This window comes from Lissotriton vulgaris, chromosome 1_1 (assembly GCF_964263255.1).
Source record: "Lissotriton vulgaris chromosome 1_1, aLisVul1.2, whole genome shotgun sequence".
Lineage (NCBI taxonomy): Eukaryota > Metazoa > Chordata > Amphibia > Caudata > Salamandridae > Lissotriton > Lissotriton vulgaris.
This window is the reverse complement of record NC_141685.1, coordinates 389,285,063-389,311,004: the sequence shown is the minus strand read 5'-3', so window position 1 is coordinate 389,311,004 and position 25,942 is coordinate 389,285,063. Positions and strand designations below refer to the sequence as shown.

The 25,942-nt window shown below is 47.2% G+C and overlaps 1 protein-coding gene across 1 annotated transcript in view; it reads right to left on the bottom strand.

Moving 5' to 3' along the window:
• Positions 1–25,942, bottom strand: part of ZYG11B (zyg-11 family member B, cell cycle regulator) — a 285,114-nt gene that overhangs the window by 31,116 nt on the left and 228,056 nt on the right. The window contains exon 13 of the mRNA XM_086952450.1: positions 23,129–23,226. Within this exon, the coding sequence (XP_086808576.1) occupies positions 23,129–23,226 (98 nt within the window). The remainder of the gene's footprint in view (positions 1–23,128; positions 23,227–25,942) is intronic.

Here is a 25,942-nt window from a genome sequence, read left to right as displayed (position 1 = left end):
GGGCTTTTGTTTATGTGCTTCTCCCAGAATCCCATCCTCTTTCACAGAGGACAATAATTCTGGGGACACAAACTGAGAATAAATAATGAAAAATGTGAAATTAAGCGAGGACTGTGTACACGGAAGGGTGCAAACATTGAAAGGGGGAGGGGTTTGGCATGAGTACTTTTAACAGTCAGAATCAGAGTGTTGGGTACTTCATATAAGATACAAAAATTTAGCAAGTGTTTTCTTACTTTTTCAAGACTAACTATTGGCATTTATCAAGCTCGAAAAGACTGCTGGACGTCTTGCGGTGAAGTGCTGCCCCCGCACACAGATCGCCCAACTGTAGAGTCCATTCATAGGGTGCCCGTACTGCTCCAGAGCCGCAGTGCTGTGGATGGCTGTGGGTCTGGGTGCTGGAGCTCCCCATTGCTTACCGTGGCATGCTGGGGCTCCCCACTGCAGCGCCGACTGGAGCGCCTTCACTGGGAGGGGGGGTCCTCCCTTTTCCTTCTTTGAGGGCAGGACCTCCAAACTGCTATGACCGCCAGAGGCCCTACTCCCTGCCGCGTCTGCTGGATTCCCCAGTTGCTGTGCCCAGAGGAACCCTCTTTATTATTATTATTATTATTATATTCTTATATAGCGCCAGAATCGACCCCCGAAGGGGTATCTCCGCGCTTGCCTTGGGAACCCGTCCTGGCTTTTCCCTGTCAGATAGCCCCTACAGGGCCTCCCCAAGGTGAAAGCCAGGCATCCCGCCGCGGGGGGCCGTTGTGGAGATTAAGCAAGCTTAATGCCCAGAGTTGCAGAGTGTGAACCCATGATTAGGTCAGGCACCGAAGCGAGAATTATCGAGTCCATGGACATTTGAGCTCAAGACCCTGCCGCGTCGGGAATTGAACCCTGGTCCCGGGTCTGACCTCTGCTTCAGGGTCTGCCTGCTCTAACCAGTGAGCCACACTTCTCCACCTTCTCTCCCGGGGGAAGCATACGGAGCAGCCGCGCCGCGCCGGGGGAGGAGAGCGGGCACCATGAGGCTTCCCAGCACCCCGTGGCCGCGCTCCTGAGGATGAAGGACAACAAGCAGCTGGTGCTGCACATCGATGGGGTGGTGCAGCCCTGTGGTCGGGAGGGGAGCAGCCTGCGGTGCGAGCTGAACGGCTCTGAACCCTCGGACATGTAAAACAACCATCACAACAGCCAAGATGAGCGTATGGGGCAGTGTGGAGCCCGGGCAGTTGCGGGCAGTACGTTTAGGGGTGCTGCGGAGCATCTCCACGGGCCATTGGACTGGGGGCAGAGGTCCGTGCAGACCCGGGGTTGCAGAGGATGCTACTGTCGGGGCGAAGGGGGCGGGGCACTGCTTGGGCCGTTAAAAGTGGCTATACACCTGGGGCAAATCTAACCCAAAACCAAGGGACACTTCTGAGCACACGCGGGGTGTTTAACGGGGCACCACATGGCATCACAGCGGGCAGCTAACTAGTGTGCCTATTGTTGCCCATTGCCACATTAGTGCTGGGCTCAGTGATGAGTTTAGAACCTCGAGAACTCAATGTCATAGTAGTGTCAGGTGCTACAGTGATGTGCACATGTGGCCTTTCCTGCGTGTGACCGGCTTCCCCCTCAAAGTTTCACCCTTGCCGCGCAGCGCATGCCGCCCGTGTGCCGGAGGCACAGCTCCACCGAGGCGCAGGGGAGCTCTGTGGTGATGCTGGTTAGTGCACTGGGGCTGACGTGATTCAAAAAGCCTCCTCGTTAAGCCTTCTTGGTGTTCTTGTGTATCCAGTTAGTGTTACACGCTCTGCAGACCTCGGACATGTCTGAGGCTAAGCAGCTCTTGGTACAGTTGCACAGAGCATGTTTACCTACAATTAGGGACAGGGCACACGCGAGTGTGTGATCTGTACAGAGGACCGTTAAAAGCCAGGAGCAGAGTGTGGACAGCGCTTGCACACTGGGCAGGTGCAGACATAGAACATAGACAGGGTATGTGGCAAGGCAACGTATAGTTGATATGAAATACAGATTTACATAACTGTTTATGGACAAGGATCGCACATGTATACAGGTCAGCTGGACAGAAACACTACGTCAAGGGGTGAGGTGGAACATGGACAGCATGTTCCACCTCACCCCTTAGCTGGAGCATCTGTGCGCCAAATAAAAACGCATAACATAACATAACATAACATATCACATGCATACATGCATCAGACCTAGAACATGGATTAGCACCAGTGTAGGCGACAGTGACAGAGCATGTATCTTCATGTAGACCGGAGAGGCCATGGAGAAAACATGGATAGCATCATAGCACATGTATGCAAGACAGGGGAAGCAAACATGCAGAGAATGGGCAATGCATGTACAGTGTCTGTACACAGAACAGGCTCTGGAAGGAACAGGACATGGCAGCACATGAACACCTGATTAGAGGTGGACAACATGTGTACACTAGGCAGGGATAGAAAAGACAGCACATGTACAAAGGACAGGGAACCGAAACAAAACAGGGAACAGCACAGGGGCTAGTTTAGAGGAACTGGATCGGACGAGACCAAGGGATGCATGGAAACCACGGACAGAGCAGGTGAGAAAACGCACACAGGGAAGGAACGGGGCACGGGAAAAGGCAGAGGTGAGTGGTTGACTTGCATGCACAGAAGGCAGGTTATTGACAGGCACTTAGCACGCAGAAGGGTAATGAGCAAGGCAGGCGCACCGAACATGAAGAGTACACGTTCCAATGGCATGCACACCCGACAGGTAATGGTAAGGGCACGAGTGGCTGTAGAGGCATAGGACGAAGGCCCAGAACAGGTCAGGTGTACTGGCTCTGTTCTTGCTTGGAATGCTCGTTTTTGCCGGCCAGTTCACACTTCCAATTGTAGTGCAATGCAGGGGGGCTTGCACGGAGAAGCACTACACGTGCAGCTCTGCAGAACTGACTAGCTGCAAGAGTCGCCGGGTTTGTGACTGGGATCGGTCCACGAGGTGTCCCCCTGCCTTGAACGATGCGGTGACAGCGCGGCAGTTGCCGCTCTCCCCAGAATGCGCCGCTCTAACCTCGCACGGGTTAACGGGGGCAAGCCGTTCAGCCTGAAATGCGTTTTTTTGAGAATACAAATTGCAGACTGGCAGACGACACCCCCTCTTCTCCAGGAGTTGCACGCACTGCTTGCAGAGCACAGGCACTGCATTTTCTCTGCCCCCTAGACAGCACGCATTGGTCAGTGTCACAGTTAGCCGGAATGCTGATGTTCACAATTCAATTTCCAAACCACCAGGCCCTCTTTCAGCCTTGTTGGGGCTAAACCTTGCATTCGCGTGCCCTATTAAGTACGTTTATCTTGTTAAGTTGAAGGTTATTATCAGAAAACTTTGAGAGTTGTATGGTGTGACAACTGTCCATTTTCGATTTGAATGTAGTGGGACCAGCAGCCAGTGGCCCCAGCTGCACCACAAAGGCCTGAAAGGCAGCCCTGTATTTGGGATGAACGCGGCCATGTCATAATTGTGATTAATGAGGGCTTTGTCCTGCTCTCCAAGGCAGGGAGCTGGGGGCTGCTTCCTTCGGGTGGCAGGTGGCATGGCATGTCCCTTTCTGGCTCCCCCGCTGCACTGGATACCTCTCTTAGCAATGCAGCATACATATTCCAGGGCAGGTTCAAATTTTACATTTGGTTTGTTTAATACGCACCCGCCTCCTAATCGGGGATTAATGGCACTATTATGAGGAGTTAAAAAAAAAACGAATTGTTTGTGAATGCTTTTTGACAGATTTGCCCCTTGCCAAGTTGGTCTATGTTCGGGAGGTCGGAATAACTCACTATATATATTTTCAGAATTTGAGTATGTTAGATGATCACTAGAGAAATATTCTTTGTCCATCAAGTTCTCATGAATGGCTCTGAAGACCTGGTTTGAATATGGTAAATGTTGGTTTGATAATTTACAAAACTTAACAATATGACCTCACACAGCTGGGCTCTCAGCTGATCTGCTTTCTCTCACATCTGCCTTGGAGGCGTGGGCGTTTTTTTCAGAAGTAAATGATTTTGTATATGTGTTTCTTTTTGGACCTGTTCTAGTTTTGCCTTGGGTGCCTCTGCTATTCGATGTTCAGTTTTTAGGGTTTGTTCTAATGTGTACACATCCTGGAGATGAAGGCCTCAGTCCTCATTGTCTCTATCCTAAGTGACCATTGGTTGCACCATGGTATCCGACAGGATCTGTTGACTCACACCCAGGACACTGATTGGTCCCTCGCTTTACCCACTGTGACGAGAGATCCATTTGGGCCTCCATGAGGCAGCCGGTTTGAAGGAGGGTGCCACATATTTTATGATGTCTCAAACACAACCAGAGTTTTGCCAAGCGAAAGCAAACATTTGCTCCAACGTCAGCCTACAAAGTTAGAGATAACTTATATTACCAGCTATGCCATGTCAGGGACAATAAACGTGGGCCAATATCACATGTTACTTAGAGCAAGTGTGCCAATAAACGCATATTCAGACATTTATTACCACAGGGCAGCAAATGGGACATAAGAAAAACACTGCTGCTTCACGGAATTCCATGTTACAATGCCTTTACATAAGGAAGCAACTCCACCGGATCTCTTCAGCGTCATTTCACCAGACTGTACTGTAATCCCGGGCAATCCTGGTTTTGGATAAACGTTTTGTTTTAAACAAATGCACATTCAAAATGGTATTAACAAATCCAATAGGTCTTGCCTTGTTACAGGGTGGCGATATACCAGCAATGCTGCAAAACTGGCCCCCAGTAACAACAAGCGTTTGCAGTGCAATAGGTCTCGCGTTTACACAAGTTTAAGCTATTGGCATTGTAAACGACAATGCGTTTTATTTATGTTTTAAAAACCAAAACATAAATAAAAGGCATTGTCAGTTACAATGCCAATAGCTCAAACTCACGTAAATGCAAGACTTATTGCATTGCAAATGCTTGTTCAACTATCCCGTGCTGCATTCTAATCCACCCCAACCCCTAAACTACATGCACCTCTCCTTTACTCCCGACACCCCAGTCACTCACCCACCTACCATACCTACCTCACTCCCGTCGAGCACAGACATAGATTACTTACCCTCTTACACCAACCTCACCCCTTCCCCCCACACACCAGCCCTCATCCACTTTCCCACCCCTGATACCACAGCTCCCACCCAAAAAGACATGCACCACCCCTCTATTCCCGGCACCTTAGTCATTCCCCCACCTACCATAGCTATCCCACAAGCACAGACATAGATCTCTCTCCCTCTTACAACAACAACCCCACTCCTTCCACCTACACACCAGCCCTCATCCCCGTTCCTCTCACCCCTGATACCACTGCTCCCACCCGCATCCCGCCTATCCTAGATCAACATCAGACCGACACACACAAAGGCAAACCCCACCCTTTATCCCCACCCATTCTCAGCCCCCACTTCCTCCCACTAACTAATCACACAGAACACTTCACCTCCATCAGCTCAACTCGACCCTCTCTAAATAGAACCATCTACAATCCCACTACCCCCCCAGTCTTACCCCCCATCACCCAACCTCCACCCTCGTCACCACTAATAAACGCCCATCCTCCACCATGCATTCTACGCCCACCACCAATACTCTCATCGTCACCACCAACCTCCCCCCTATGTCATCCACGCCTGACCCTCCCATCCCCACCTCCAACACATGTCCCTCAGTGGACCACATTACGGCCTCCCTCCTCCAACTCAAAGAAGACATGTACAGCATCAAACAACAACTACTCTGTCTATCACACTCCAGCCACCCCCCGCCCAACACTCTCCAACAGATCAAACAAGACATTCACATCATCAAACATTTACTCAGCACACACCCCAGACACCACTCACGCGTCTCCACCATCACCTCCCCTCCCAACTGGTCCTCCACCCGGGCGGCGAACTCACGCACTCGACTTCCACCACACTGGACCTCAATCCCTGTTCACAATCGTGAAAACCGCCCCCGTCGCTCCTGCAACTCTCTTTCGGACCTTGACACAATCACCCTCCTCCGCTCCTATGACCCAGCTCCCCTCAGCAACACACCCGACACACTCACTGCCATACCTACGATTCACTCCAATCCCCTTAGACCCCCCACACTGAACAACAGAGTCGCTATCCATAGTAACCTGAGTAAAGTCCCCCTCGCCCTAGAGCACCCTTCCACCCTCGACACACCCCGTCTCAAATGCACTCTCCTAAACTGCAGATCAGCCGCTAGACACTCCGCCGCTATCGCCGATCTCATCCTAAAATTGGATCTGGACTTAATCATCATGACTGAAACATGGCTAACAGAGTCTTCTACACCTATAATGGACATTCTGGTTCCCCCCAACTACCTCATCACTAGACTCGACAGGTCTGGCAATAAAAAAGGTGGCGGAATCGCATGTATATACAGGAGCAACCTCTCTGTATTGAAAGTATCTTCACCTTCCCCGCCCTCCCCATCGTCCTGTGAATACATCAACCTAGATATTATCAGTCAGGGCAAACCGATCTGCACTCTTCACGGCGTTTACCACCCACCCGGTGACAACCTCACCTTCTCCAAACAAATCATGGACATGATCTCAACCAACGCCGGGCGGCAACTCACACAAATATACCTTGGGGATTTCAACCTCCACTGGAATGATCATAATGATGCGGTGGTAAAAGGTCTGAAGAATTTCCTCAACGCCCTTGACCTTGCACAAATTTGCAACAGTCCAACACACAAGAAAGGCTCTATCCTCGACCTTATCATCTCCAAAGAGGCCGCTATCCAACTCTAATCTATCCAACCCTGTGACTGGTCGGACCATCATATCATCACGTTCTTCATCAATGAAAAAGTTAAATTTAACCCTATCCAATCCGCCAGGCCCAAAGTCTGGAAAAGAGACATGAAAAAACTAAACTCAAACTCTCTGCCCTCCAACAGCTACAACTTACTACTTCCTCCGGCTGGCGTGAAGGACGTCCAATCCTTGACTGATCACTATCTTAACAATATGACCGCAATAATTAATGAAGTCGCGCCCTTGCAGCTAAAAAAAGCCACCACAAAAATCTCCAATCCCTGGTATGACGGGAGTCTCAATGACTATAGACGTGCCATGAGATTGGCAGAGCGCTCCTGGAGATCAGCCCCCTCTGCACTGAACCTAAAAAACCTGAAGAAAAAGAGAAATGCCTACTTCAGGAAAATAAAACAATCAAAATCAGACTTCTTCAGCCGTCAGCTAGACCAAGCCAAAAACCGTCCGAGAAAGCTGTTTGAGCTTATCCGTTCACAAACCAAAGAACAACCCCAACCTCTCAACACTATGTGCAATGCCCCTTCCTGCGAAGACTTCGCCTCTTTCTTTAACCAAAAAACGGATAACATAAAGAATGATCTCCTCATGGACGCAAGCCTCTATCCCAAACCCCACTACATAACACCCACTAAACCAAAAAACAATGCAACCTGGTCAACCTTTGTAACCTACACGGAAGAAGAAATTGGCAAACTGCTCAGCACTCTGAAACCATCCAATCACCTCACGGACCCCCTTCCTGCTAACGCTGTAAAAATCCTTACCCCGTCGCTCCTTCCACTCTGGACCATAATCATTAACAGCTCACTTCAACAAGGGATCATTCCCGACTCCCTCAAAGTTGGACAAGTAACACCTTTGCTAAAGAAACCTACAGCCGACCCTTCTGACCTAAACAACTACCGTCCCATTACCAACATTACGACTCTTGCCAAACTGCTGGAAAAATGCGCACAAATACAATTGACTAAACATATTAATCAATTTGATCTCCTCAACTCTCACCAATCAGGCTTCCGAGCCAATCACAGTACGGAAACTGCCATGATTCAGATAATCGATGACGCCCTCCAAATACTAGATCATAACGATACCTGCCTCCTCATCCTCCTTGATCTCTCCTCCGCATTTGACACCGTCAAACATGAGAACCTACTCGAACTATTAAACACAAGAATGGGCCTATCTGGAACTGTGCTCAAATGGTTCACTTCTTTTCTGCATAACAGGTCGCAGAAATTCAAGAGCAACAACTTGATGTCCGCACCAAGACCTGTATCGCTAGGCGTACCATAAGGATCCTCCTTATCCCCAACTTTGTTCAACCTAGTTATGGAACCTCTCACCACCTTGCTGCAAGAATCCAATGTACATTTCCACATGTATGCTGATGACACCCAACTCTATCTCAAACTACAATCACCCAAAGACATCACGCTTTTGAACTCAACGATCAGAAGCACCCAATCTTGGCTGGCCGCTAATCATCTCAAACTCTATGCCCTTAAAACAGAGTTCCTCCTGATCGCACCTCCCGCGAAGATCACTACCGCGCAAATGTGGCTTAAAGACCTAACGGCACTCAATGTCCAACCCACCATCGTGGACTCAGCGAAATCCTTGGGCATAACACTTGACACCAATCTCAGCATGCAGGAACACATCAACAAAGCAACTAAGGGAGCAAACTACCAAATCAACACCCTCAGGAAACTTAAACCTTTCCTTCCAGCCAAAGACTTCCAAACTGCGGTACAATCACTAGTCATACCTCGAATAGAATATGGCAGCACCGCCCTCTGCGGTCCCCCCCTAGCTACTACGGCACCCATAAGAGCCTCTCTAAACGCCGCAGCGAGACTTATCACTGGATCAAAAAAACACTCGCACATTTCCCCTGACTTCAAATCCCTAAACTGGCTGCCGTTTGAAGCCAGAATACACCTGAAAATCGCTTGTTTGACCCACAAGGCTGTACACCTGAGCTCACCTAGATACCTCGCTCAGAAGCTGACGATTTCTGGAGGCTCCAGGAATACTAGAGGCACAAACAATCTTTTGCTAAAGCCTAAAAGATTCCGTAAGGAAAAAACCTATAAACGCTCTTTCTCAGGAATGGCCCCCTGGATTTGGAACTCGCTCCCCCCTGAAACAAGGCTCATCACCTCTACCATACTGTTCAAGAGAGAAGTAAAAGCAATCCTCATGGCTAAATACACTTGAACGACTATTGGGGAAAACTACAAAGACTCGATACTCATCTGTACTACTTGTTCGAACCCTTGTATCTTATGTTGACTCTGAAATTGATTTACTTGATTGTTTTATGATATCACTTCGATGTACTCCTAACATGATTGATGTATCTGCGTATACATGCTCCCCTCCTCTGTAAAGCGCTCTGATATCTGCGAAGATCTTGTTCGCGCTATATAAAACTTTCAAAATAAATAAATAAATAAAATTCTAGGGAAACTGGAATAAGGCAAAAAAGAACTTTGAGCAGATGATCTAAACAACATTAAAAAGTTGGGGACTACCAAGAGTATAATGAGGAAGAAGTGAAATCATGTTCTCCACATTCCGGGTAGAGAGCATTTCTTTCATTTGAAAAGTGCAGTTTTTTCCTGGGCTTTCCCTAAAAACGGAACCGCAAGGCATAGATACCTTTAGGGAATATCTTTATTCAAAACGAAACAGGATTAGAAAAAAGGCTGAAACTAGTCCTGATACTATCAAACACTGCACAGCAATGAAATGTTTAAGTGCAACAGAACCAGGCATGGATTCCTGGTAGAAAGATGTGGAAGAGTGGCCAGAAACATAGGCATCTATATTAAGTAAATAGGTAGACATTATCGGCTATATGAGGACCTTGCACACTTTAAACTATCTATACAAGGCTCTGGATCATATGCCCTCAGATTTTCCATTAATTATCCAATTTAGCACAAACATCGCTCATAGATAATGTGTAATTAAGAATACATTACATCACATACATCAGTGCTGATTAGTTTTGATGATGAAAATCACAAGGAAGTCAAGATCAGAGTGGGCTCTCTTAGCACAGACATATCCGACACTTCCACAATACGCGCAGTTTGTCTTTAGCTCATGGATCCAGACTGAACTGATAGTATATTACTGTTTTGCTTGAAAACTGAATATAGATCATGTTTTCGCCAATAATTGAAAAGAAAACGCTTTAAACTGCAGAAACAAAGATATATTTTACAACAATGAACAAAGGCCAAAGTGGTCAGCTCGTCTTCACCCAGTCCTAACTGAATTCCATTTGACCATAGATCAACATTCTAGGGAAGGCTTCAAAGACATACGAAAGGAAGGAGGACAGGATTGGTGCACCATGTGAGGAAAGGCTACAGATGAAAGAGTAAATCTACACAAAGACTTGAAATATGTGCATCAACAATATGCCATCCTTCCTAGGGAGGCAGGGAACTTCCTTAAATGCATAACACCACTGTACCCTAATGAAGGGAGAGCAGTCAACCACAGTCTCTGTGCCTTAGAGGAAGGTTTTGATCTCTCTTGGAAGTGTGACTTCACATCATCCATGCTGGACTTTATGTACGGAAAGCCTGTCCACATGTACCATGTTTGGCCATTTTCTAACACCACAACATATTTCACTCACGCTATTCTCAAAAAGCATGAAAAGAAACTGCCTTTATTCCCCTTGCAGATACTGCCTCTGAATCAGAGCCCAATACACCATTTCTGTTTTTTGACTCTATGCACCAAATCTTCATCAACTACCTCCTCTCTTTCCACTCATACAAACTTTCTGCCACAAAGCAAGATGGATGGAAGTTTAGTGCTTGGCTGCTTACTAAAGAGAAACAAAAGAAGACTCCAGGTGATACTGGTTGGGGCAATGTGGTAAGATTACAACATATCATGGAGGACCTTTTACAATGAAAAATCTGTCATACAAGCCCTCTGAATGTACTCCTTGATCCCATACGAGACACTTTTCGCTAAACGTTTTGCTCTCGGACAATAAATGGGAGTCTTTTGGTGGCAGGTAGACAAGATGTTTGGCTCAAAAATGATCCAATATTAAGTCGGTCTTAACTATTGCTATGCAGGTGGAACATTCATTAGCCTGCATGGATGAAATGAATAGGAATGACTGGGCTAATACCTCAATTATTACGTTAGGACGTTATCCGAAAGAGCTTGAGGAAAAAGGACACTGTTACAGGTGCAGTGTTTAGGCCATATGACCAGTTAGCAATAATGTTCAGCTGTGAGAGTGTTTTTTAGAAACAAATATCACAACAGAAGTTGTTAAAAACAATAACACACAGATTGAAATGTTAGTGATCCAGGTGCATGGTTATCCTAAAGAAACAGGCATCAAAGAATAATGCGAGGCTCATGTCCCCAGAGAAGTCAATCCCCAATGATGTCAGTTAAAGTACATACTCATTGAATTTGGGGAACCTATAGATATATGTTCTTTGAGGCCAAGACATTCATAGGATTCTAAAATTGTTCGAATCCATGACTATTCACACAACTCCAGTAGCTTCTTGATTTCTTTCAGACTTTATTCTTAACCATTAACATATTTATTTTTTCAGTCTTCAGAAACATGATCTGTAAGATGATTCCAATTACAAGTTCAGGGTCACCTGCTTCCTCGGGGCTCTCAAAATATATTTCTTTGTACTACTTTGTGTTATTATTTTAATGGTCAGCATTAACCTCTTGAGCTTTGCTTTCTGGCTTGTCAATCCTTTCACTCGCCTTTCTGTATAGTGAGCTTAAGCACTTTTTAGCAAGCATAAGATCCTTCTGCCATATTCTAATTTAGGGTTTAATTTTCAATGTCAAAGACTTCAGCAGCCTGCAACCTTTACTTATTCTGGTAGATCGGCGCATGGCTTCCTTTAATCTCTGATGAGGTGTTCAATCAACCATTTCTGGGAAAAAATATTTTGAGTGACCCTGATGTAGTTCCAGGGGTTACGGTGTCAAGACCATCGACCTTATAGGTTACTTTGAAGCAGACACATTTCAGAGGGCAGACTGCAAAATGGACACCTCCTCCACCTGTTGCTTCACCCACCTCCGTTTCAGTCACCCTCCTGACCATGCCTTGTTTTCCCCACGCTCCTCCCTCGTGTCCTTTTATCTCCATTCAGATTATTTTAAATATATATATTTTTATTTTTTATTTACATAGCGCAAAAACTCAACCCAAAAGTATTGAAGCGCTTAATATATGCACCAGTTATATTACACACAGGTACGTTCATTTTTTTGTTTTTAGGCGTGGGGAGAGCAAGTGATTTCCCCAGAATCACACGATGTTGATCCACCTCAAGACACCAACCGGTTCCCCAGTTCCAAGATCGGCGGGTTGTGGTTGCTGCCGTGCAATATGGCTAAAAAGTAGATACACACCACAGCACTTTTTTTCTTTACGTGAAGCCATGCTGGACATTAGCTTGCAGCATGTCTAAGAAACATTGACAGAGCCAATAAATCTCACAGAGGCGAAACATATTGGCTTTGCCAAAGCTGGTTAGCTTTAATGATTCCAACAAACGCTCAGAACAAGTCCTTAAACTAAAAACAATACGACTAGTAGAACAATTTTGGGCAGTAGAAAGAAGTTTACATTTAAAAACAAGCATTTACAATGCAATAGGGCTCGCAGCATTAAAGGTTGAGTTATTGGCATTGTGTATGACAATGCGTTGCATACATTTTCCGAAAACTCTGAATTGGTGTATAAAGATGATTTGCAAACTGTCATATGTTGCTCAATAACAATGAGAGTTGGGAATAATTATGCTATGCTATCTTTTGCTATCCTGTGCTTTTTTATTATGCTGTGCTGTGTGTTGTTATGCTATGTTTTGTTATGCTAGTGAGGGTGTGAGGGTGTGGGGGGGTGCGAAGGTGAGGGGGTGTGAGGGGGTGCGAAGGTGAGGGGGTGTGAGGGTGAGTGAGGGGGAGGGTGTGTGAGGGGGAGGGTGAGGGTGAGGGCGTGTTAGGGTGTATGGGTGAGTGAGGGTGTTTAAGTTTGAGAGGGTGTGAGGGGGTGTGAGGGTGTTTGAGGGTGTGTGAGGGTGAAGAGTGAAGCATTGTGCAGCGTGCACATAGTAAGGGTGATGCAGTACCCCCAAAATAAACATGCTGGAATTCAGAAAATAAATGAGCAATAAAATGCTTTTATATTTTGTTTTTATTTTGTCACATTTGCTACGCTTTAAAAGATGGTCAAATGTCAGGCTTTTTTGGAAAGTTGGTACTTGTTGTTTTAACGTGGAGCGTCGAGTTTACTTTTCTTTCTCCGAATGTAAAGATAGAGGATTTTGTAAAGCAAACGGACAATCTTGCTCTGCACTCACTACTCTGCACTCACTACTCTGCACTCACTACTCACTACTCTGCACTCACTACTCACTACTCTGCACTCACTACTCACTACTCTGCACTCACTACTCTGCACTCACTACTCTGCACTCACTACTCTGCACTCACTACTCTGCACTCACTACTTTGCACTCACTACTTTGCACTCACTACTTTGCACTCACTACTTTGCACTCACTACTTTGCACTCACTACTTTGCACTCACTACTCTGCACTCACTACTCTGCACTCACTACTCACTACTCTGCACTCACTACTCACTACTCTGCACTCACTACTCACTACTCTGCACTCACTACTCTGCACTCACTACTCTGCACTCACTACTCTGCACTCACTACTCTGCACTCACTACTCTGCACTCACTACTCTGCACTCACTACTCACTACTCTGCACTCACTACTCACTACTCTGCACTCACTACTCACTACTCTGCACTCACTACTCCCTACTCTGCACTCACTACTCTGCACTCACTACTCCCTACTCTGCACTCACTACTCTGCACTCACTACTCTGCACTCACTACTCTGCACTCACTACTCTGCACTCACTACTCTGCACTCACTACTCACTACTCTGCACTCACTACTCACTACTCTGCACTCACTACTCACTACTCTGCACTCACTACTCCCTACTCTGCACTCACTACTCTGCACTCACTACTCTGCACTCACTACTCACTACTCTGCACTCACTACTCACTACTCTGCACTCACTACTCCCTACTCTGCACTCACTACTCTGCACTCACTACTCTGCACTCACTACTCTGCACTCACTACTCTGCACTCACTACTCTGCACTCACTACTCACTACTCTGCACTCACTACTCACTACTCTGCACTCACTACTCACTACTCTGCACTCACTACTCACTACTCTGCACTCACTACTCTGCACTCACTACTCACTACTCTGCACTCACTACTCACTACTCTGCACTCACTACTCTGCACTCACTACTCTGCACTCACTACTCTGCACTCACTACTCTGCACTCACTACTCTGCACTCACTACTCTGCACTCACTACTCTGCACTCACTACTCTGCACTCACTACTCTGCACTCACTACTCTGCACTCACTACTCTGCACTCACTACTCTGCACTCACTACTCTGCACTCACTACTTTGCACTCACTACTCTGCACTCACTACTCACTACTCTGCACTCACTACTCACTACTCTGTACTCACTACTCTGCACTCACTACTCTGCACTCACTACTCTGCACTCACTACTCTGCACTCACTACTCTGCACTCACTACTCACTACTCTGCACTCACTACTCACTACTCTGCACTCACTACTCTGCACTCACTACTCTGCACTCACTACTCTGCACTCACTACTCTGCACTCACTACTCTGCACTCACTACTCTGCACTCACTACTCTGCACTCACTACTCTGCACTCACTACTCTGCACTCACTACTCTGCACTCACTACTCTGCACTCACTACTCACTACTCTGCACTCACTACTCACTACTCTGCACTCACTACTCACTACTCTGCACTCACTACTCACCACTCACTACTCACTACTCTGCACTCACTACTCACTACTCTGCACTCACTACTCACTACTCTGCACTCACTACTCTGCACTCACTACTCTGCACTCACTACTCTGCACTCACTACTCTGCACTCACTACTCACTACTCTGCACTCACTACTCACTACTCTGCACTCACTACTCACTACTCTGCACTCACTACTCACTACTCTGCACTCACTACTCACTACTCTGCACTCACTACTCACTACTCTGTACTCACTACTCTGCACTCTGTACTCACTACTCTGCACTCTGCACTCACTACTCACTACTCTGCACTCACTACTCTGCACTCACTACTCACTACTCTGCACTCACTACTCTGCACTCACTACTCACTACTCTGCACTCACTACTCACTACTCTGCACTCACTACTCACTACTCTGCACTCACTACTCTGCACTCACTACTCTGCACTCACTACTCTGCACTCACTACTCTGCACTCACTACTCTGCACTCACTACTCACTACTCTGCACTCACTACTCACTACTCTGCACTCACTACTCACTACTCTGCACTCACTACTCACTACTCTGCACTCACTACTCACTACTCTGCACTCACTACTCACTACTCTGTACTCACTACTCTGCACTCTGCACTCACTACTCACTACTCTGCACTCACTACTCTGCACTCACTACTCACTACTCTGCACTCACTACTCTGCACTCACTACTCACTACTCTGCACTCACTACTCACTACTCTGCACTCACTACTCACTACTCTGCACTCACTACTCTGCACTCACTACTCTGCACTCACTACTCTGCACTCACTACTCTGCACTCACTACTCTGCACTCACTACTCTGCACTCACTACTCTGCACTCACTACTCTGCACTCACTACTCTGCACTCACTACTCTGCACTCACTACTCACTACTCTGCACTCACTACTCACTACTCTGCACTCACTACTCACTACTCTGCACTCACTACTCCCTACTCTGCACTCACTACTCTGCACTCACTACTCTGCACTCACTACTCACTACTCTGCACTCACTACTCTGCACTCACTACTCTGCACTCACTACTCTGCACTCACTACTCTGCACTCACTACTCACTACTCTGCACTCACTACTCACTACTCTGCACTCACTACTCACTACTCTGCACTCACTACTCACTACTCTGCACTCACTACTCACTACTCTGCACTCACTACTCACTACTCTGCACTCACTACTCTGCACTCACTACTCACTACTCTGCACTCACTACTCACTACTCTGCACTCACTACTCACTACTCTGCACTCACTACTCACTACTCTGCACTCACTACTCACTACTCTGCACTCACTACTCTGCACTCACTACTCTGCACTCACTACTCTGCACTCACTACTCTGCACTCACTACTCTGCACTCACTACTCACTACTCTGCACTCACTACTCACTACTCTGCACTCACTACTCACTACTCTGCACTCACTACTCACTACTCTGCACTCACTACTCACTACTCTGCACTCACTACTCACTACTCTGCACTCACTACTCACTACTCTGCACTCACTACTCTGCACTCACTACTCTGCACTCACTACTCTGCACTCACTACTCTGCACTCACTACTCACTACTCTGCACTCACTACTCACTACTCTGCACTCTGCACTCACTACTCTGCACTCACTACTCTGCACTCACTACTCTGCACTCACTACTCTGCACTCACTACTCTGCACTCACTACTCCCTACTCTGCACTCACTACTCCCTACTCTGCACTCACTACTCACTACTCTGCACTCACTACTCTGCACTCACTACTCACTACTCTGCACTCACTACTCTGCACTCACTACTCACTACTCTGCACTCACTACTCTGCACTCACTACTCACTACTCTGCACTCACTACTCTGCACTCACTACTCACTACTCTGCACTCACTACTCTGCACTCACTACTCACTATTCTGCACTCACTACTCACTACTCTGCACTCACTACTCATCACTCTGCACTCACCACTCTGCACTCACTACTCTGCACTCACTACTCTGCACTCACTACTCTGCACTCACTACTCTGCACTCACTACTCTGCACTCACTACTCTGCACTCACTACTCACTACTCACTGCTCACTACTCACTGCTCACTACTTTGCACTCACTACTCACTACTTTGCACTCACTACTCTGCACTCACTACTCTGCACTCACTACTCACTACTCTGCACTCACTACTCACTACTCTGCACTCTGCACTCACTACTCTGCACTCACTACTCTGCACTCACTACTCTGCACTCACTACTCTGCACTCACTACTCTGCACTCACTACTCTGCACTCCCTACTCTGCACTCCCTACTCTGCACTCACTACTCCCTACTCTGCACTCACTACTCCCTACTCTGCACTCACTACTCACTACTCTGCACTCACTACTCTGCACTCACTACTCACTACTCTGCACTCACTACTCTGCACTCACTACTCACTACTCTGCACTCACTACTCTGCACTCACTACTCAGCACTCACTACTCTGCACTCACTACTCACTACTCTGCACTCACTACTCTGCACTCACTACTCACTACTCTGCACTCACTACTCACTACTCTGCACTCACTACTCATCACTCTGCACTCACCACTCTGCACTCACTACTCTGCACTCACTACTCTGCACTCACTACTCTGCACTCACTACTCTGCACTCACTACTCTGCACTCACTACTCTGCACTCACTACTCTGCACTCACTACTCACTACTCACTGCTCACTACTCACTGCTCACTACTTTGCACTCACTGCTCACTACTTTGCACTCACTACTCACTACTTTGCACTCACTACTCTGCACTCACTACTCTGCACTCACTACTCTGCACTCACTACTCTGCACTCACTACTCTGCACTCACTACTCACTACTCTGCACTCACTACTCTGCACTCACTACTCGCCACTCTGCACTCACTACTCTGCACTCACTACTCACTACTCTGCACTCACTACTCACTACTCTGCACTCACTACTCTGCACTCACTACTCACTACTCTGCACTCACTACTCACTACTCTGCACTCACTACTCACTACTCTGCACTCACTACTCACTACTCTGCATTCACTACTCACTACTCTGCACTCACTACTCACTACTCACTACTCTGCACTCACTACTCACTACTCTGCACTCACTACTCACTACTCTGCACTCACTGCTCACTACTCTGCACTCACTACTCACTACTCTGCACTCACTACTCACTACTCTGCACTCACTACTCTGCACTCTACAGATATAGAAAATCAGTCACCCACGCAACAAGACAGACGCAGCCCTGCTCACAAACACACATAGACACACAATTATCTGCAAGCTCTTTGAAATGCACATGAAGCAGCTGCTCGGGTCACGTGGCCGCATTACTCACAGGCGGAGAGCAGACGCGGCCCACTTGCCATTTAAAAAGCAAACCCGTTTAAAGCAAAGCCGAGCTTCTGTTTTTATCACGAAAACGCTGCCAGTGATAGATCGACGTCTCTTCCAGTGGACACCAGCCCTTGTACACAGCTGTAGAGTTTTGTACTCTGTGGCGAGGATCACACGTAGTCTTCGGGTGTCACCCGCTGCACTATTCCTACACCTGCATGCTACGCTCGGTATTGAAGGGCTGCCCACGACGTGCTATATTTAGATCGCTGACCCTCCACTTGGCTGACCCCTGGCCTGTTCCTACGTCACAGTAATTATTATAGTCTACAATAGATAGCACAGACTGTGATTTGCGGCGTTCAGAACAGCAACCCTGCTGTATTAAGAACTGCATAAAGAGGCATTATTACTCTGTTGTTAATAATGATAATTATCCTATATTACCGACAGAAAGTATTGTCTGTGAATCAATAACGCTGATTCCATAGACACTAGAAGGATGAAAGACAGAGTCAGCCCTCATTAAAATCAAACCTGCGAAATTCAGGTTTTTGGCACTTCACTTGGATTTACACCTCGCTTAATATTAACATGTTTAAGTGGCTGAGATAGCTCAATGGTTCGGCAGAGATTGTTCTCACTAATTGATACATAACTGCACACAAGATTTAGTATTTCATGATGATTCATGGTCTTCTCCAGCTGTTGAAGTAGCTGCGTGTGGGCCCAGCATACAGTTAATAAACACATGCTACACATAAATCAGTGTAAATAGTATAAATCAGTGCACCATCTCGGTTGATAATTGTATTTGCTCTTCTTCTTCCGGGTCTGGTCTGTGAGGGCCTACGAATTACACTTTTTCAGACACTGCCAGAGCAGCGAGACCCTTGAAGCGACTGTGAGGCTTCGTGAATGCTATATCAGTATCAACGTAAAGGACATAGCATAGAATATCACTTACACAACCACAAATAACGAAACATAATGGCACACAACATGCAACACGTGACAGATAACACAGTAATACAACGCATCGAATGACATCATCCCTACAGTGCTTTTCCCAGGAACAGACCAGGGCGCCTTGGGTCCGAGGCGCACCCCGGCCTGGCGCAGCGGGGCCCCATGCACGGGTCCACTCACCATTTTACCTGTTTAGCTCCCATGGTCCACCGTGACCTTTCACCTCACCAGGCCTGCCTTCTCGTGGGTCCTGGGGCCACGTGCCCCTCCACTCCGGCCATGTTCGCCACAAGTGGGTAAATCCGACGAAGGTGGGGAGGGACCCTTAGCTAACGCAGGGCCCCAAAAGCTGTCCAGACCCGGACGGGGTCTTCTTCTGCCGGCGTCAACCAAATGCGAATGAGCATATCAAAGAGCATCTCATTGAGTAAAAATACTCAAACATTCTAAATCCTGGTGCATCTGGTTTGCAGACGTTGCACACTCAGATATGAAATGCACACAGCTAAAGATTGTCGCACAATCGCGAAAGATATACATGGAAGTCTTAGCCAGTCCAGGAAAATGCACGCTGGTTGAAATCACACCACAGAGAAAAAATATGTTATTTCGTTATTCCAAGAAAGATCGTGATATACAAAAAATACACATTGAAAAATCTCCCTTAAAATCCGAATGAAAGCAACCATTAACGTGGACACCCCTCCCTTTTATACGAAAAACATCCGCTGGAGACCTCGCTACCACAGGAAAAATACACGTTGACAGATCCTGAACAAGGATGTTTAAGATGTGCGGGTCAAGAGCCGCTCTTCCAGGTGAAACTGAAGCAAAATTCTGGTGCAAGGATAAGGCTGTTTATCATCAGAGGCAGGGACAGATGCCACAATGATAACCCGGAGTCCGGATCTTCTCCAGTGAATAACGTAACAAGAAAGGGAATAGCCCGCTGCCTTTCAGTTAGATAAGGCCAGCAGTTTTTCACAACAGCCCACAAACTTTTTGCCATAGCTGTAAAAACAAGCTACAAACTGAAAATAAAATGCTGCGATGTGGGCACTCGTGTGTCTGTGTGCGTGCGCGTGTGTATTTGTGTGGGGGGCCTGTATGTGCGTGCATGCATGGGCGGTTGTGTGTGTGTGAGAGAATGCAGCGTGGGGGGGCCTGTATGTGCGTGCGTGCGTGCATGGGCGGTTGTGTGTGTGTGTCTGAAAGAATGCAGCGAGCGCGTTCGCGTGCGCGTGATCGTTTCAAATCGCCTCCAAGACGATGCGCGCGGCCAGGAATGTCTCCTGGAAAGGAGACACGGCCACAATAAGTTCTCGGCGGGGACGCGCTTCCGCGCGTTCAGCCGAGCCCTAAAAAAATCGGCAAAAACAAGGAAAAAATATGGGCAGCTAGCTCTTTAACTCCAATTAAGCAATGTCAACAATCATTAACATCATGTTCAAACATTTGCTGCAATTTAGAGAGACAGAAGGCTCTGGCGGCATGAACAAGCAACAGCAGAGAGATACGTGCAGAAACAGGTGCCAGCCTCAGCACAAATCTGCAAAGCATTGCACAAGTAGCATTCGGGTGCAGACATGTATAATCCTCACAAACGCAAAACAAATGAGTAAGGCTACACAAATACAGCACAGGTGGATACAGCTATTTTCCCATTTCATTCACAATCACACTTTGGAGCAGCCAGTTGTGTTCGGCACACTGCGTAAGGCATTTGAAAAAAACAAGAAAAAAAAACCACAACGCTCCAAGAAAAGTATGGGTTTTGGAGACGAGCTGCTGCTGCCGCAGTTTATCATGATAGGCTCCCAAACATTTCCTGTCCAATCACACTTTGGAGCAGCCAGTTGTGTTCGGCACACTGCGTAAGGCATTTGAAAAAAACAAGAAAAAAAAAACCACAACGCTCCAAGAAAAGTATGGGTTTTGGGGACGAGCTGCTGCTGCCGCAGTTTATCATGATAGGCTCCCAAACCTTTCCTGTCCAGAAACAAAGACCCGGAGGTCGGAGACGAGAATCTCCCCTTACAGAGAGTTTGTCCACAGACCCGACGTGGTCTGTAATGAATACGCAGCCTGCACCAGATGGGAAAGATGCGTCGTGGGCTGGTGTATCAAACTGCAGCCAAAAAGGGGGGAACCGTCGCCGTTTCAAATTCCTGCTCAGGAACTGCGGCCGAGGAAAGGAAGAGTTACTGCATAGTTAAGCAGATTATTTCCGAGACAATGGCAAAGACAGCCAACTATGGGGAGAGCGCGCGAGGGCCGTTCTGTCAACATTTGGTGACATATAACAGGGAGATAATGTTTAGCATGTTTTCCTTTAAGCGAAATAAGTTTTACAAGGAAGAACAGTAAAATAAAGCAATTTATTGCTTAAAAGGTACATTTGTGAGGGGTATGGCATCGCGCGTAATTCAGGTGTGAGACTCCGGAAAACGGCTTTATTTCAGCTGTGCCCCACCTAACACTGCCTCCACTTCAATATAAGTCAATGGGGAAATAACTTTCCCCGATATTTTTTTGTTACATCTCCCCCTTTCCAAAGGTTGGCATATGTTGTGTGAGCCAATACAATCCCGTGAGTGACATAAGAATGTTTAATATTTCAGAGACAAAAAACACCTATGTGCCTTTGCGACTTTACGTGGGGCGGGACATCCGGCTTCGGAAGCCCGCACACGCGCCCACGGAGAGAAGCCGTGCCCACAGAGAGAAGCACTGCTGGTCACGCGGGGAGAGCCCCGCGTGGCGGCTGAAGTCCGGAGTGGTGGTAAGTGGGCGGGCGCTCGGTGCACTTGTGTTTGTGTGTGTGTGTGTGTGTATGCGACGGCGGGGGTGGGTTCTCTGTATGTGTGGGTGCGTGCGTGCATGAGCGCTCGTGTGTGTGTGTGTGTCTCTGTTTCTGCGCATGCGTGTGTGGTGTTGCTGCTTCCCAGGAGACAGCAGCTGAGCGCGTTCGCGAGCGCGTGGCCAGCGGAAATGGCCTCCTTGAAGAGGCAATGCGTGTGGCCAGGTGCTGTCTCCTGGGAAGCACAGTCAGTGACAAAAGATCTCGGCGAGTACAGCGCTGACGCGCTGTATCGCTACAAGACCTAAAAACGATTCTCTTTGGCCGTATATCATACATCTGAATCCACACATTCAGTCAAAACCCCAAATATTAGAGTCTCAACCCTAATAGTATCCACAGTACTATATGAAAACACCAATACCATGTTATCCAAAGCTGGTACCACTGTTAAAGTCACTACCTAAGGTGAGGTGCAGGGAAGAATGACAAACCACACCAGAATACTATCAATCAATGTAAGCACCAAGCGTCTCACAGAGAGACATGCATTGATTCAGAAGGGTGCAGGTAAATAGAGAGGCTTAGAACAGCCTTCAGCAGCAATGTGGAGTCGTAGGTCGAGGTATTTAGGGTATACACTGTACCCACAGAAGTGAAGCCTTTGTCAGGGAGATATGAAGGATCCTCTAAGTGCGACAACAGCAATAATCAGGGGCTGTGTCAACAATCATCCCTTCTAGAGCAACGGTCATCCTCATCACTTAGTGTTGTGTCCTTCAATGTATAAGTGGAAAATGACTAAAGTTGTAAAAAGTAAGATTTGTTTCAAAGCAATGAAGATTATAAAAAGTGTCAACATAAGTACATCAATTCCTAACTGAATAATAATTGATCACTGATCAACATTCCAGGGAAGGTTCCAAACACATACTGAGACATGGGGGGAGTAAATGTAAACACAGGCACAAAAGATTCATATAATGTAAAGTTAAGCCAATACAATTGAGGATATGGTAAAAGTAGCATAATGACATTTTTCCCCCTTCAGAAGTTAAAAATCAAAGTCGTCGTGCACAAGATGTTGGAAAAGACAAGTACTTACAATTTTTACTGCACACGTGCTGTAAGGCCCAGACTGCCCAGAGTTGGACACCAGGAGTACTGAAGCAGCCAAGTAGTGGGAAAAACGGATTGAAGGACCTAAAATAAAGGAAATATTGCATAAATTACTATTTATGCAGGCAAGGCTCCAGTTATGGTATGTGCAACTACATACTTAACTATAATCATAGTGCTGCCAATGTCACTTAACTGGAGTTTTTGACCACTGTGCTTACCATGTATTGTATTGTAATTCCAATTATGTAGAGCTTACTACCCCTGACAAGGCGTCAAAGCGTCAAAGAATTCACACATTCAGTCTGGTGTACTGCAGGGCTCCTCTGTGTCATCTGTACATTTTAACATTCATGCCCATCCTCTATCTGATGCCATTATTCTATTCAGAAAGCTGTGTCCTATCTTTTGGTAGATGGCCTCCACACATTTTCCACTCTTACAGCAGAGGCAGGAACAGTTTTGTGCAACCTAGTGATGAGGCGCATATCGTAGGCTCAGGTGCTGTGGCTAACTCTTGCTTCCATATGCTTGGGCTCTTCATGAAAACTCTCTCATTCCACCCAAACACCAATTCGGCATCTACTGTTGCAGCTTTTGTTCTCTGCACAGTTGACACCAGCAGCCCCCTGTACCAAGATCTATCTGCTTATTCATTGACAATCCTAAAGTGGAAGCAGACGTTTGTGTTCAGGATGGACAGAAACTTCTATAAATTTGATCATGTTGCGGAGCCATTCAGAGCTCTACTGGCTATAGAGGAGAGCACCCATTCCATATGCCTACATATCCTCCCACAGGTTTTTCTAAATACGTGAAAGTTTAGACCTTTCCCAGATTCTGCAGTAATACCTCGTAGACCCTATTTTGCATTCAAAAACTGTGTCTACTGATTAATCCATGTATCATAAGGGCCTGTGTAGAAGACTTTTCTTTTGACACATGGCCGGTTTCTCAATGCCTTCCCTAAAGCCTACGAATCGGAGGTTGTTTCGCCTCGCCCTGTTTTCGGTGTCGTCCACCCTCCATAGCAGTTGCCTGAAAGACGCCTGCAACTCCGCCATTTCCTTACTGAGGGTTGAGATAGAGTCTTCTGTTTCACTAATTCTGGATTCCGCCGTGGTCACCCTCTCGGTGAGATTCCGGAAGTCTTGGCGTAGTAACAGAACCTCGGAGCCCACCTCGCCTATTTTGGTCTCGAGTGCTGCTCTAGAGTCCTTGATATCTGTCCTGGAGGCCTGGATCGCCTCCAGAAGCATGGCCGTGTCCGTGTGTGTTTCCGGGAGGCTCTGGGGCATCTCCTTTTGCGCCCTCGCCGTGGTGTAGCTCTCGATGGTTTCCTGCCTAGCTGGCCTTGCGGACGGATCTCTTCCCCATGTTGCTCCTCTGGTATGGTTAGGTATTCTTGGGGATATGTAGAGCGCCCGAGCTGTATCAGGCCGTGTGTCCCTCGTGAGGTGTGTCGGTTTTCAACCGATTAATGGCGACAGGGTGCCTCCGTAAGATTCAGCAGGGTGGGTTCAGGGATCAAGGCCCGTGCAGCCAAAGTGGGTCTCCTGCGGTCAGTCTCACTCTCAGGCCGTATGTCAATTCCCGGAGGCAGGGGGCAGCCACGCGGTCAGGCCGGTCTCTCAGCCCCTTGACGGATATTCCTCTGCGTCCCCCCAAGGCCGGTTCGCTGTCGTCTTCCCCGGGGTCGGGATTGTCTCGTCCTTCGTCTCCGCGACACCTCCAACCGGTTTCGCTCGATCGGCTCGAGCTCCTCTCCCAGGGTAAGGGCCTCCGGGGTCTCCTCCGGCCGACTCTATCGCCAGTCTCTGCCGCTCGCCAGACGGGCTCTCGCCGGATGTAGGGGTTCGGGGTGAACGCCAGATTCCTCCTCAGCCGGTCTCGCCTTCCCTCTGGCACCGATGTCTGGGGAGCCCCCCGACAGGAGTCTCCGATACCTGGGTGGAGTCGGAGCCGGGCCGTTGGTTTTCGCCCGGTCGCCATCTTGCTGCGGCAGCACCGCCTCGGTGTTCTCCTCTCCCCGATCGATTACCGGTCGCAGTCCGGCAAGATACTCGGATTTGCTGTAGTAGAGGTATCAGGGCTAGCCTAGGCTACAGTTTTAGGCTGTTTTAGGAAGTTTTGGAAGGAAATAAACGTCGGATCAACGCAGCATACCGGGAGCCGAGCCGAGGCACATCTTACTCCTCCATGCTGCTGGCCACGCCCCCAGTCACAAATTATTTTAATTCACATTGGGCTGTTTCTGGTGAATCTTTAAAAATATTGGAGGAGACAAAGAAGAACTATTTAGTTTTAAATACAACATGGGTTGAGCTTTAAGTGTTAGTTGCACTCAATTAGTCCCTCAATTGTATGCAAGTAATTATTTGAAGCCAAATATCTTGCAAACCTTTCTATCTTTACTTACTTATCTATTTTCCCCCTCATTGAAGAAATGTGCTGAACATGGTAAGAGACTTAATGAGTCTTGTCGTCTTCTTGGGTTGAAGCAGGAAGACCCAACACATTTTCTTTATAGCAGTGTATCTTTTGAGGACCTGTGCGAAGTTTAACTAAATATATATATTTTTTAAAACAAACATGATATGCAGAAAATAGAGTACACTATTATTGTTCTCCTGTTCAACTAAAGCTGCGTGCAGTAAGCTTGCTAAATGCGTGGCTTGCACGTTTTAAAGTTTGTCTTTGATGGCAAGGATTTTTATTTTATTTTGTACACCAAGCCCTACCCTTTCCTGCATGACAAAACAGTTTTTTGATTTGACTAAATAACATTTCACCTCTACCA